The 13,790-nt window shown below is 41.7% G+C and overlaps 1 protein-coding gene across 1 annotated transcript; it reads right to left on the bottom strand.

Moving 5' to 3' along the window:
* Positions 1-719: 719 nt before the first annotated feature.
* LOC147028768 (forkhead box protein D2-like) lies at positions 720-3,508 on the bottom strand. Its single transcript, XM_085879481.1, has one exon. The coding sequence runs from the start codon at positions 3,217-3,219 to the stop codon at positions 2,071-2,073; it is 1,149 nt and encodes a 382-aa protein (XP_085735607.1). The 5' UTR covers positions 3,220-3,508; the 3' UTR covers positions 720-2,070.
* Positions 3,509-13,790: the final 10,282 nt, after the last annotated feature.

The following is a 13,790-nucleotide window of genomic DNA, read 5'->3' as shown; positions in this document are numbered from 1 at the left end:
GTGAGGTATTCTGATTATTACATATATACAGCGAGTTATTCTAATTGTTACATATATACGTACAGCAAAGCATTCTGATTGTTACATTTCCAAGGAAATATAAGGAAATACAAAGAAATCAGACGTAGGTGGAGCCCATTCAGCCCATCATGCTTGTGTGACATCAACACAAGACTGATTTATCAACACAAGATCCAAACAAAATGCAAAATTTATTTTATTTTTATTTATCTATTTATTTTAAGTTTTTGTAGTTTTTTTGCATTTATTTATTTATTTTTGTATTTTGTATTTTTTTGTAAAAAAAAAAAAATTCTTCTCCTCAAGGGAGATTTACAGTGAGATATTCTGATTGTGACATTTACAGTGAGATCTTCTGATATATATATATATATATATATATATATATATATATATATACATATATAATTATATACATACATATATATATATATATATATATATATATATATATATATATTATATACGAATACAGCGAAGTATTCTGATTGTTATAAACACAGCGAAGCATTCTGATTGTTATAAACACAGTGAAGCATTCTGATTGTTATAAACACAGCGAAGCATTCTGATTGTTATAAACACAGCGAAGCATTCTGATTGTTATAAATACAGCGAAGCATTCTGATTGTTATAAATACAGCAAAGCATTCTGATTGTTATAAATACAGCGAAGCATTCTGATAGTTATAAATACAGCGAAGCATTCTGATTGTTATAAATACAGCAAAGCATTCTGATTGTTATAAATACAGCGAAGCATTCTGATTGTTATAAATACGGCGAAGCATTCTGATTGTTATAAATACAGCGAAGCATTCTGATTGACATCCTGTAAATTCAGGGAAACTCTCAATGTAGTCAAAATGTATACACCGAGGCATTGCGATTTAACGAAGAAAAATTACTGAAACTTGTTTCAATTCCTGTAGCCTTTTAATAAGTTATATATCAGAACTCTTCATATGGAATTTTAACTCGCAATTTGGGCTGGAGTACACAGTAATATGGTGATATATTCCCATGCTAGTAAACAAAGATAAGGCAAGATATTGCGATTATATAGTACACAATCATCTACAGTTAAATATTCTAATTACAGGACACAATAATACAGTGAGGCATTTGGATTATATTGTGCAATCATACAATGAGAGTCCAGTTGTAATACACAATAATATAGAGATATTATGACTATAATACACAATGATAAATTATATGTTCTGACTGTACAACATAATATACTACAGCAATAAATTCCATCTGATCGTACACACAATACGACAGTGAGATATTCCGACTGTGCACCACAATACTTCAACAAATAATTTGACTTGAGTACATAATAATACAAGATATTCGAATTGTACTAAAATTATATAGCGAGATATTTTGACTGCACAGCATGATATAATGGCGAGATATCCGATAGCAATACAAAATACAACAGCTAGATAATTCGACTGTCGTGCACAACAATTCAACAAGATATTCTGACTGTAATGCACAACATAACAGGGAGATATTCCGACTGTACAAGGACACAAAAATGCAGTAACATATTCCACTTGTAATAAACAATAATATCACGAGATATTCTAATTGTGGTATACACAATAATATACAGTGAGATATTTTAATTTCACTGCAAAATAATGCAGCAATTTATTCTGATTGTAGTGCACAATTATACAGTGAGATTTACAATTGTAGCACACAATTATACAGTGAGATATTATAGTCCCATATATGGTACACAATAATACAGCGAGATATTCCCATTGTATAGCATAATAATACAGCAATATATTCTGACCGTAGGTAGCAATAATCGGGCAAGATATTCTGACTATAGTACACAATAATATCATGAGATACTGTAGTACATAATTTTACAGTGAGATATTATCGTCATATTATAGTACAAATCTCATTGTGAAACGCAATAAATGACATCCTCATGTCCGATGAAGAAACACAGCATGGTATCAGGTCCTAAGGAAGTTTTGTGAAAAGGTTATATGCCAGGATTTATCAATGATCAATGAATCATGGCACACCTGAAGGACCAAAGGTCAGGCCACCATGAGAAACCTGCAGTCGACGGAAATCCCCATGAGGATTGTCTCTCGGAATGGAGACACCGTGACCAGAAGGAGTGTAGTACATTGGCTCACTGGGAGTCAGGGGAAAGGGGACAGAATTGGAGGTGCGAACAGGTATGCATAAGGAAGGAGGGGTGAGCTCAGGTCTGGTTGAACTCTCGGGAGCAAACGAGTGTTGGGCTGGTCCGAATGTAGGTTGGATGTTCCCGATTCTGATCGATTCCCTTGGAATTAGAGGGCAACGCTGTGGGGTCAAAGCAGGCCGATAACCGTAGGTAATGATCGAGGCCAAAGGCTGCAGCAATGATGTGCCACCCCATGGGAAGGGTCCACAAAGGTCGAGGAAGGGCATGGCAAAAGCGCCAAAATGTGGGGCAATCCTCAGGGAGGTCGGAGTGCCTGTTTCAAAAGAATAATGGTGCCTTCGGCACGGCGGGTGCAGAACTTTGCTACGGCCGCTGGAGGTGAGACGTCGTCGCAACTTCCCTGAACGACCACCGATAAACACGTCATCGCTGGAAGGGTCAAGCATCCAATAGTTCCCCTTGCCAGGGTCATCGTAATGGCGTGGAACCTTTACAAAACATTTATTGAGGCTCAGATTGTGACGGATGGAGTTCTGCCAGCCCTGGCAGTTCTGCCGATAGTATGGAAATCTCCGCATGATGTGCTCATAGATACCGCTTAGGGTGAGTCGTCTCTCGGGGCTCTGCCTTATAGCCATCATGATGAGTGCATTGTAACTGAATGGAGGCTTCTCTAGGTTCTTCTCTTCCTCATCCTCATCCTGTGAAAGCTTCTCCATGGACTTCGTTAAAGGGTCACTTGAACTAGCATCTTCACCTGTGATTGCTGTCTGCTCATTATGAAGATCATTCTTAAAGGAGGCATCTGCACTCACCGCTTCAGGTAGGAGACGAGCAATGCTGAATGAAGATCCGCTCACAGCCGCTTTCACACTGGAAGTGAACGAAGACCCACGAACTATCTCCTTCATATCTGGACCTAATGAAGATCCATTTACCAAAGCTTTCACGCCACGTCCCAAGGAAAACCTGTTTACCTCCACCTTTACATCGACACTTTCTCCCATGGCTGATAGAATCCGATTCTAATGATGCGTGCACACTGCCTCATAGCAAGCTTGCTATTCCGTGCCTTGGGCAAGCTTCAAAGAAGAACTACTGCCATCAAGCGGGAATAAGTAACATTGTATGGTGTAACTTTCCTAACCATGCCCATCACTCATTACCCCACCTACAGGCGGCCCCGCCCACATTGGCTTCACTCAGAGCTCTTCAAGCACGACCTCGGAGTTGACTTCTTCGAGCGAAAGTTTTCCCTAGTTCGCTTGGTCCGAGGACCTGCAACAACTTTTGTTTTAAGGTAAATAAATAATAAATAATGGTTTGGATCACTAATTTTATAAATATTATTTTTGGTTAATCGGTCTAGGATTTCAGTTGTCACATTTTAATTGTTTGATGCAACCAAACTGTTGGGGGAATGTGTGCGCAAACGTTTATGCCACACGGACCTTTATTTACCTGGGAAAACCGACTGCGTAATTAACATTACTGTTTGTCTCTCACGTTGTCTTACGCGATAAACAATACAGAACATCAACGAATATTTGCCAACATAGAAACAGTTGGAGATATTTTACAAGAGGTTAGCATCGAACTCCATATTTTATAATCAAATTTATACGTATTTTCTACATTTTATTGAATTTTTTATGGTTTGTCCTATTATGAGACACATATGCGATGTGCACTTCATTTATTCACTCGGGTTTGCCAAACATTGTTCTTCATTTAATTGAAAATAAACTAAACAACAGTTTACTTATTTTGATATATTTAAGTACAATCGTATTCCGAACAGCAGAGATAATTCCACTCATAACTACAATGGCACTCGGTAGACCACACACCTCTACTAGGCTGAATAGTTTACATTTTGTATCCCACTGACAGGCTGGATCTGCATCCCAGTTTTGGCATAACTCGTCCACAACTTTTTCCAGATCTTCACCAAAATCTAATAATTTCGTCCTCATACACACAACCTGTCCACCAAGTTTCGGCCGAATCCATCCACAACGTTTTTGCGATATTCTGCTCACAGCCAAACAGACAGATTTGAAAACATAACGTCCATCCACCGTCGGCGGCAGAGTTAAATAGCATTCTTTGTGCATTGTGTGAATGCAGTAAAGTCGTCTAACACCACAAAATAATCCGTTAAACGATCATAATTGTCCCATATTCTGCCAGCCCGAATCCTTTTAATAACTGTACTAAATTATTTATGGTTGTAGTATGCAACGACTTCATATGAGATCCTTACTTTATTTACAAATAATGACCTTTCATTTGGCTATTTTTTTTAGTAGTATTGATGTTATGCTGTATTCGGTATTTCTTTTATACAAAATTTCTAGCATATTTTGGATATACAGGGTGGACCAAAAGAAAAGGACATTTGATCATGTCAAGATTTTCTTAGTAATACGGTTGTGAACAAATTTCAAATTTTATTTGATTGTCTGTGACACTATTTATTTTTATTTTTACAGGTATTCAAAATAATGGGGGAATTTAACATCGAGCAGCGCATCTTTATTTATGACATGTACATTGGATCGACGTCACCAAATAGTGTGCAGAGAGCATTTCAGAGAAGATTCTCAGCATCTCGTGTACCTGCTTACAAAACAATAAAGGTATTTTTGCGAAAGATGAAAGATACTTGCCCATTACAAAATGCAAATATGGGGTGTTCAAGTCTATTGAAGCTGTATGGCAATGCTTGAAGAGAAGTCCACACAAATCAACAAAACAACTCTCAGCTGAAATAGGAATTGGTTACATACACATCAGTGCAATCAATACTGAAGGAAGACATTGGACTTCTCCCTTACAAGATTCGGCTTTTTCATACTCTTCGTGAAAATGGTCGTAGAAGACGGTATGAATTTTGTAAATGCTTTTCTGAAGCACTGAAAAATTAAGACCTCGGTATCGATTGTGTCATTTTCTCCGATGAGTGCCACATGTACATTAATGGGATGATGAATAAACAGAATTGCAAACTTGCGGATTGGAAAAGCCACAATAACATGAGGAAGCATCACTTCACTCTCCGAAAATCACCATCTGGTGTGGAGTGAGATCGTCACGAATCTTGGGTCCCTATTTTTTTGAAGACCCGATACCGAAACAGCAGTAATTGTTATATCAGATCGTTATCCTCAGATGCTGAAAACTTACCTGTAGAACAGGGAGATAAATAATGTAAATCTCTGGTTTCAACAAACTGGAGACACATCTCACACCTCTAAAGAATGTCTCACTTGGCTGAAGGAAACATTTTCTAATCGCCGAATCAGTCACAGAACTGAATTCCTGTGGCACCCCAGATCCCCTGACTTGTCATCGTTGGATTATTATTTTCGGACTAATCAAAGGGAGAGTGTTTCACTTGAAGCCAACCACAATTATTTGAAAGATGCAGCTATTCAGATTATATTGGGAGTTATGTAAGACACCCTTCAGAAAGTTAAGCGTACTGTTGCGTATAAGTAAATGGATAGAACAGATGGGAGATCATATTGATCACTTGGTTTAAATATTGAAACTCGAGGACTGTACAAAAAATTATTTCATATCTGTCATTTGTGTGGAGTTATGATTGTCTGCTTTATTTACCTTTTTGTGGCCCACACCTACCCTGTATAACAAACTATGCTGATGTTGAAGGACCATACTCTTTACAGTACTTCAAGCATGGGTGTTGCCATGAGCCTGGTGTGGATTAGTGGTGGAGGTGGTTGCTTGGGATCTTCGGGGTCCTGAGTTCGAGCTCCGCTGGCCTCTGAGTTAGCATCAGGGAGGTAGATTCAGCCTGTCATCCTTCCGAAGGTCGGCGAAATGAGCACCAGTATACTGGTAATTATCCCTGCAGGGTTGAAGGCGACTAAAGGTTTGGCGTCAGGAAGGGCATCCGGCCCGAAAAACATTGCTACAAGAAAGGGTACCACGATTGGAGCCTGCAAAAAGCTGACCCCTGTTCATGGAAAAAGGCTTTCAAATGGTGTGATGATGAAGCATGGATGTTGCCGAAGTAATTTTTGGCAAGGGTGATATTGGGTGGTTTGCCATTGCCTTCCTAGCGTTGTGTGGCCATGCTCTATCCTTTTAAATGCTGAGCATCAAGCAGGGAAGCAGTATGTACCATTTTTAGAGTCCTTGGTATGACTCAGCTAAGGTTTGAACAACCGACCTCCCAGACTCATAGCAGATGTTCTCACCAAGATGCCACTGAGTCTGGTTAACAACTATATTGCCATGAATTTTCATTGCAACCAACGAGAGAGCACAACATGATAGATAACTTCTTACATTCCCCAGGAAAAAACGAAACGGAAAGAGGTCTGTTCCATTCCTCAGAAAGAGGTCTGTTCAAAAAGTTCTACCAACAGAACATTCATGGAAGATACATCAGCTTTTTTATTTCTCAGAAAAAAGTGCATATGTAATGAGTTATAAAATATATAATTTTAATCCATATTTATGCCTCTTATTTGTGTATTGGACTATAGTGAGTACGTTTGTATAACCTTTTAAACATACGTCATATTGTTACGAATTTGGAAACCATGAGCACTCAACATTCAGGTCCCCGTAGATCAGTTATTTGGATAAGTATGTGTATAGTTAGAATCCCTCCCCTATGTCTAATGGGAACTGAGTGTATGTGTGCTTTGAGTTATTTTGTAGTTAGTTTCTTATATTCCCCAACAACAACACCAACAACAACGGCATCCTCCCTGGCTTCCTTTCACCATCGGCCTTTCTGACTCGCATACGTGCCGAGGGCCTGTGGGCGGAGTTCCATTGGCAACCGAGGCATTGGCTCCGCTCCAGGGTCGAGCAAGATGTGTTGCCGTCAGCCAATGGGCAGAGCGCGAGCGACGTACACCGCGTTCCAGCCAATGCGGAGGCACGTCGCCTGAAGAAGGAGGAATGCCTCTCGGGGGACGGGCCGCAAGGGTGCTCGCCACGCCCCCTGGACGAATCACGAACGGCGAGCGGATCACCTGAGACGAACCGGCCAATCCGGAGGCAAGTTGCGTCGGGGCGGGTTCTCCCCCCCTACCCCGTGCGGTGGGGGGGGGGGGGGTTAAGTGAAGCACGGGTGTGCACGAAGAGGTCTTTTTCCCATGAGCCTGTCCAGTGGAGGATCGCCTGCCTGTGAGTCTGTCCCGCCGAGAATCGCTTGCCTGTCTTGTCTGCTGGCGCTCGCTGTCTCGTCGCTTTCCGGAGGAGCGTGCTGGAGCCCGACGCTACCCTCTGTACTCGGTGCTTGCAGCGGCATCGTGTTGCGGGTTCAAGTCCCGCCGAGCCAGATCGTCAAGGGCCGCATGAGGCGGGAAGGTCCAAGCTGGCTTCTTACCTCCAGCTCACCTTCCCTCCGAGCTGGGGGTATCAATAAAGACCCGACGGGGTCCATTTCTTTTTGGGGGTGTGTGTCTGGTGCGGGCCAGTCCTTTAAGTAGCACCTGTATAAGTGCTTGTGTATAAATTTCCATTTCTTTTATATTCGGATAACTCTGCCCTGACGTGCTCCCCTCGTGCCCCCGTTATTGTAAATAAATTTCCCTATTGTTGAATGTCCCAGCTCGTTCCCTGTCATTTCTTTTATTGGCTTAGCACAGTGCGTGTTGAGAAATAGCCAGGCAGTAAATTGTGCATTTGGACCGACAGGCCTTGGTGACCATCCGCTCAGGTTACACACAGTTCGAGCACGGTAACGGCTCAAGGGTGTGAATTTCCCGCGCGAGGTCTGTCGAGGGTGTGAATTTCCCAGTAGCTTTGCCGCGTGAGTAATTAGGTATGTTGAAGCTTGGCAATTAACCCTACCCCACGCGATCGAATTATTGGCGATTCATGGTCCTGTAAGGGACCCGTGCCTTTCAGACTTATCCGAGGGTTACAACCTAAATTCCAGTGTGTTTCGGTGGAGCCGACTCTACTGCTCCCTCGAGCGGTCGTGCTCGCCACCGATACCCGGCCCCACAACAATATGTCATTTCACAACACACCAGGTGAGCCGTATGGTCGTTGTCAAACACAGAAGTCTTCTTTTAGCTAAAGCATGTTGGAGCACAATTTGGTGATAAATTTGGCACATTGGTTGTATGAGTACTGAAGCGCGGCTGTACCCTTGCCGGTCAGGACTGGAATTTGGAATTTGCCAAAGGCACCATCACACGATGGCCTGCTCCTCTTTAAAGGTACCGTGAGATACACTACATGGCCAAAAGTATGTGGACACCTGCTCGCCCAACATCTCATTTCAAAATCATGGACATTAATATGGAGTTGGTCCTCCTTTTGCCGCTACAACAGCCTCCACTCTTCTGGGAAGGCTTTCCACAAGATGTTGGAACATTTCTGCGGTGAATTGCTTCCATTCAGCCACAAGAGCATTGGTGAGGCCGGGCACTGATGTTGGGCGATTTGGCCAGGCTCACAGTTGGCGTTCCAATTCATCCCAAAGGTGTTCGATGGGGTTGTGGTCAGAGCTTTTTGCAGGCCAGTCAAGTTCTTCCACACCGATCTCGACGAACCATTTCTGTATGGACCTCGGTTTGTGCACGGGGGCATTGTCATGCTGAAACAGGAAAGGGCCTTCCCCAAACTGTTGCCACAAAGTTGGAAGCACAGAATCATCTAGAATGTCATTGTATGCTGTTTCATTAAGATTTCCCTTCACTGGAACTCAGTGACCTGACCTGCACCATGAAAAACAGCCCCAGACCATTACTCCTCCTCCACCAAACTTTACAGTTGGCACTATGCATTTGGGCAGGTAGCGTTCTCCTGGCATCCGCCAAACCCAGATTTGTCTGTCAGACTGCCAGATGGTGAAGCGTGATTCATCACTCCAGAGAACGCGTTTCCACTTCTCCAGAGTCCAATGGCGGTGAGCTTTACACCACTCCAGCCTCCGCTTGTGTGTGGCTGCTCGGCCATGGAAACCCATTTCATGAAGCTCTCGACAAACAGTGCTTGTGCTGACGTTGCTTCAAGAGTGAGTTTGGAACTCAGTCGTGAGTGTTGCAACTGACAACAGACGATTTTTCCGTGCTACGCGTTTCAGCTCTCGGTGGTCCCGTTTTGTGAGCTTGTGTGGCCTACCACTTCGCGGCTGAGCTGTTTTTGCTCCTAGACGTTTCCACTTCACAATAACAGCGCTTACAGTTTGGGGAAGCTCTAGCAGTGCAGAAATTTGATGAACTGACTTGTTGGAAAGGTTGCATCTGATGACAGTGCCACGTTGAAAGTCACTGATCGCTTCAATATGGCCCATTCTCCTGCCAATGTTTGTCGATGGAGATTGTCTGGCTGTGTGCTTGATTTTATACACCTCTTTCAGCAATGGGTGTGGCTGAAATAGCGGAATCCACTAATTAGAAGGGGTGTCTGCATACTTTTAGCCATGTAGTGTATTTAGCATCTCAGGGAATGCTACCAGACTGGTGTCCAACGTCACAAATGGCATACTCATTTATGCAACCCCCTGCAAGTGAAGTAACAGGATGGAAGTTTATTGTCAGGCTGTGAATCAAATCCAGGAAAGACAGTTGAAAGATAGTCTGCCACCTCTTATGTTAAATGTTATATTGATGTCACTGAACATTATTGCTTCGCACGCATAGCGCAGAGTGGGGTAAGTAATTGGTTCTGTCCGTCTGTCTGTCTGGAACTACTTAAAGTGACGAACTTGAACTACTCTGTCTATCGAGGATCAACTTCATTTCAATTGAATTATATATTTTTAACACTAGAACATAAATTGGAACACAAATCTGCAAGTTAGCAGTGCTTTGGCCCTGATTTTCGCAAATTATAGGGTGTCTTGTCCCTTGTGTGTACCTGCCTTTATGGTAAAGCAACTGCTTCAGTTTGTCTGGTATTCCAATAAAATTGAAAATCATTCCAAACAGGAAACTTACTGTTTTTAGGGACGTCCTAATGAACACAAACAACAGGCACGAATAACTACTTTAATGTGCTAAATAAGGTGTTGGTAAAAGGGGGTGCATAAACGGCAGGAAACTTCCGATTCAATGTTGTGTTTTTTTTTCCAACAGCTTTTAAAATTCTTATTTTATTTCATTTGAATTATATATTTGAACACTAGAACACAAATTGCCTTATTTTCACTTCCAAAAACCTTCAGTTTTCGCAGTACTTGGGCAAAGTTGTACTTCGTCTCGACCAATCAAATTTGTCGCTCATTCTGATGGTGGAGTATACACTCCTGGTCAAGAGTTTTAGAACACCCCCATTTTTCCAGCTTTTACTGAAATTTAAGCAGTTCAAGTCCAGTGAATAACCTGAAATGGTACAAAGCGAAGCGGTGAACTGCCAGGGGTTAAAAAAAAAGTTTAAGTTACCAAAAATTGAAAAATAATGTCAATTTCAGAGTTGTTAAAAAAGGGACCTTTTCAGGGAACAAGTAATGGGTTAGCAAATGCAGCTGTTCTGCAGCAATGGAAGTAAATGAAGCCTTGAAAGTTGATGCAAACAATTCCTACAGGTGTCCCAACTTTTGTTGATTAGTTACAAACCCTTTGTCTGTATAAAAGCTGTGTTGGAACAGACTGTGTTGCTACACCCTCTGAAGCATTATTTGGACAATATTGCACTGCAGGAAGTAGTATATTGCTATCATAATGGTGAGAAAAAGATAATTAACAAAGGAAAACAGACAAACAAAGGAAAACAGAAAAATGTTCGTTTGTCAAGAATTTCACGACATAAATATATGTATTAATAAACCTCCCTCCAAGATGGACATTTCAGAATGTACCCAATGTTTCAACGTTCTTTGAAGATTTACATGAAAGGTATTACACATCATAAAATACTGTATGATGATGTCACATGAGACTGCCTGTTTTCTTCAACACACTGTTTATTCTCTCGAACTCTGTGTTTGCTGGTTTTACAGTGTCAATCACGAAGAAAGTGCAGATTTGTTGCCTCTTGTTCCATACAGTCATCAGAGATGACCCCAGGTAATTAATTGTTCATCTCTCTGACTGAAGCTAATATATAAGAGTTAGGATTTATTTATTTATTGACAATATGATATACAGTAGTACCTCTACTTATGAATTTAATTCGTTCTGGGAGTAGTTTCGTAACCTGAAACCTTCGTAAGTGGAGACGCCTTTTGAATGTAAATGCGCTAATCCGTTCCAAGCCCCGCAAAATTCGGACATTTTTTTTTAATAAATCATAAAAATGCATCAGAACATGAAACAAATACATGTTAAAATTAGATTACCGCACAATAAACATAAAACGAGAGGCACATAATGTAAAAAACAAAGAATAAAGGAAATAATAAAAATATTTATTTACCTTTTAACTGCTATTCTCGTTACTTTTTGGCCTCTTTGTTTACTGGTCCTTATCAGCAGTGTTTTTTGCCTCGCGTTTCGTGAAGAATTGATCCAATGACGTCTGCTTTTGCCGGCCTTTAACAATCCGTCGGAAATGCGCGAGGCAGACATCGTCATAGTGCGTGATAGCCCGACTTGTGACCACTTTTTCCGGGTGATTCTTTTCAACAAATTCCGAGACTTCATGGAATTTTCCTAAAATGTCTTTGATTTGGGCTGATGGAATAATGGCTGCCTCCTCCTCCTCCTCCTCGTCCTCTTTGAACTCCTCCTGCACCGCGGTGTGTTGCATCACCTCCAATTCCTGCAGCTCCTTCGTCGAAAGCTCCTCGTTGTGCTCCTGAATCAGCTCGTTGATGTCCTCATCATCCACCTCAAGACCCATGCCCTTTCCCAGCGAAATAATTTCGCCATGGCGAAGAACAGAGTGAAGTCCAGTCCTCCTTTTAAACTTCTCGAACCACCCACACGATGCCTTAAACTCCTGGTGTAGTCCTTGCGCCGAATTTCCCTCGCCTGTATCCTCCTTCACGAGGTCAGTGAAGATGGCGGTTGCCTTTGCGCAAATTATGGCCTCTGTCACTGTGTCACCAGCGATCTCTTTCTCCTTTATCCACACGAGTAACAACCTCTCCATCTCATCGTTCACTGCCGACCTCCTCTTGGAAATGACAGAGAGGCCTTTGGAAGGAGCCGTAGCTTTTAGGGCTTCCTTTTGTTTTATTATCGTGCCGATCGTAGATATATTACGGCCATATTCTTTTGCGAGATCAATCAAACGCATCCCCTTTTCATACCTTTCTATTATCTCTTGCTTTGTTTGTATGGCCAGAAAATCTCTCTTCTTCTTCTTTTCTCCTTGTCCACTTTTCTTCATTGCTTTCTTGGGGTCCATTGTGAATAAAAGTTACTGTAATCCACACGCGTACTGTACTGTAACACTGTTCGAGCACTTCGTAGCGGGACCATAGACTGTATACAGTATAACTATATTTACAGAGCGGGACGGGGACACGAAGAGCATGCTGGGATACACGCATACGCAAAGGGTTGCCAGGCAGATTTTAGGCGATAGCCAATGGCAGAGCAGCTACAAGTTTGTTTACGTTCGGGAAACTCTGGGAGCAGCGAAAAGCAGCGCGTACTGTACTGTATTTTTGACTTCGTATCCTGAAACGCCTTCGTAATTAGAGGCAATATTTTCCCGTTCAGGCGCTTCGTAACCTGAAACATTCGTATGTAGAGACATTCGTAAGTAGAGGTACCACTGTACTCCAACACCTCCTTCGGTATTTACAGGTGTCACATAATATTAGTGTGTGTGTGTGTGTGTGTGTGTGTGTGTGTGTGTTTTTTTTTTTTTTCAACAGGAAAGAAGCACTCATATGATTCAAGACCCCTTACTCTCTCACTCAAACAAACATTATGTAATAAAATCTGTTGTAGATATTTTAATGTGGAATATATTGTATGTTTTAAGTATTAATTATATCTGTTTGGTTTATAATTATTTAATTTTAAGTTACAATAAGAGAATAAAGGGAAAAAGAAAGTGGAGGTGTGCCCTCACCAACGACCCACCCTCTCCCCCATCCCACCCTCTGCACCTCCCCATGTGTGTGTGGGGAAGGGTGGAGGGTAGGATTGGGGAAGGGGTGGGTAAATGTGGGGGCACACAAGGGGAGGGGATGATGGGGTATATGGGTGTGACTTGTGTGGTTGTGGCTTGTGTGGGTGTGGCTTGCATGGGTGTGGTTGTGGCTTGTGTGGGTGGAGACAAAGAAAGGGGCGGAGTTAATTTTTAAATTAAATATACTTGTGTGTGAGGAACTAATAAACTAATCATTGTATGAGGGAGTGTGTATGTGGTGTATGGATGTGGATATAGTGTATGGATGTAGATGTGGTGTATGGGTGTGGATATGGTGTATGGATGTAGTGTATGGATGTGAATTGTGAGGGTGGAGTGAATATTTTGTTTATCATCTTTGTCTTTTGTAATTCTTGTGAATAAAATGAACTTAAATCTCTTCTCCTTTTAAATCATATAATTTATAAGTCAAAGGAACTGTATTCATTACATTACATCAACGATTTTAAAAAGTTCATTTGTCCATCGCTTAGAAGAACCTTTTTGAAAGTGCGATTTCCACCAATGTATTCATACAACATCACCAATC

The sequence above is a fragment of the Eptatretus burgeri genome, chromosome 4 (genome assembly GCF_056783735.1).
Source record: "Eptatretus burgeri isolate ZD-2024b chromosome 4, Ebu_testis_v1, whole genome shotgun sequence".
NCBI classification, from domain to species: domain Eukaryota; kingdom Metazoa; phylum Chordata; class Myxini; order Myxiniformes; family Myxinidae; genus Eptatretus; species Eptatretus burgeri.
The sequence above is the reverse complement of the archived record's forward strand: the minus strand, read 5'-3'. Positions and strand labels throughout refer to the sequence as shown.

Coding starts and splice junctions, on each gene's coding strand:
- LOC147028768 (XM_085879481.1), bottom strand. CDS start 3,219: ATGGGAGAAAGTGTCGATGTAAAGGTGGAGGTAAACAGGTTTTCCTTG.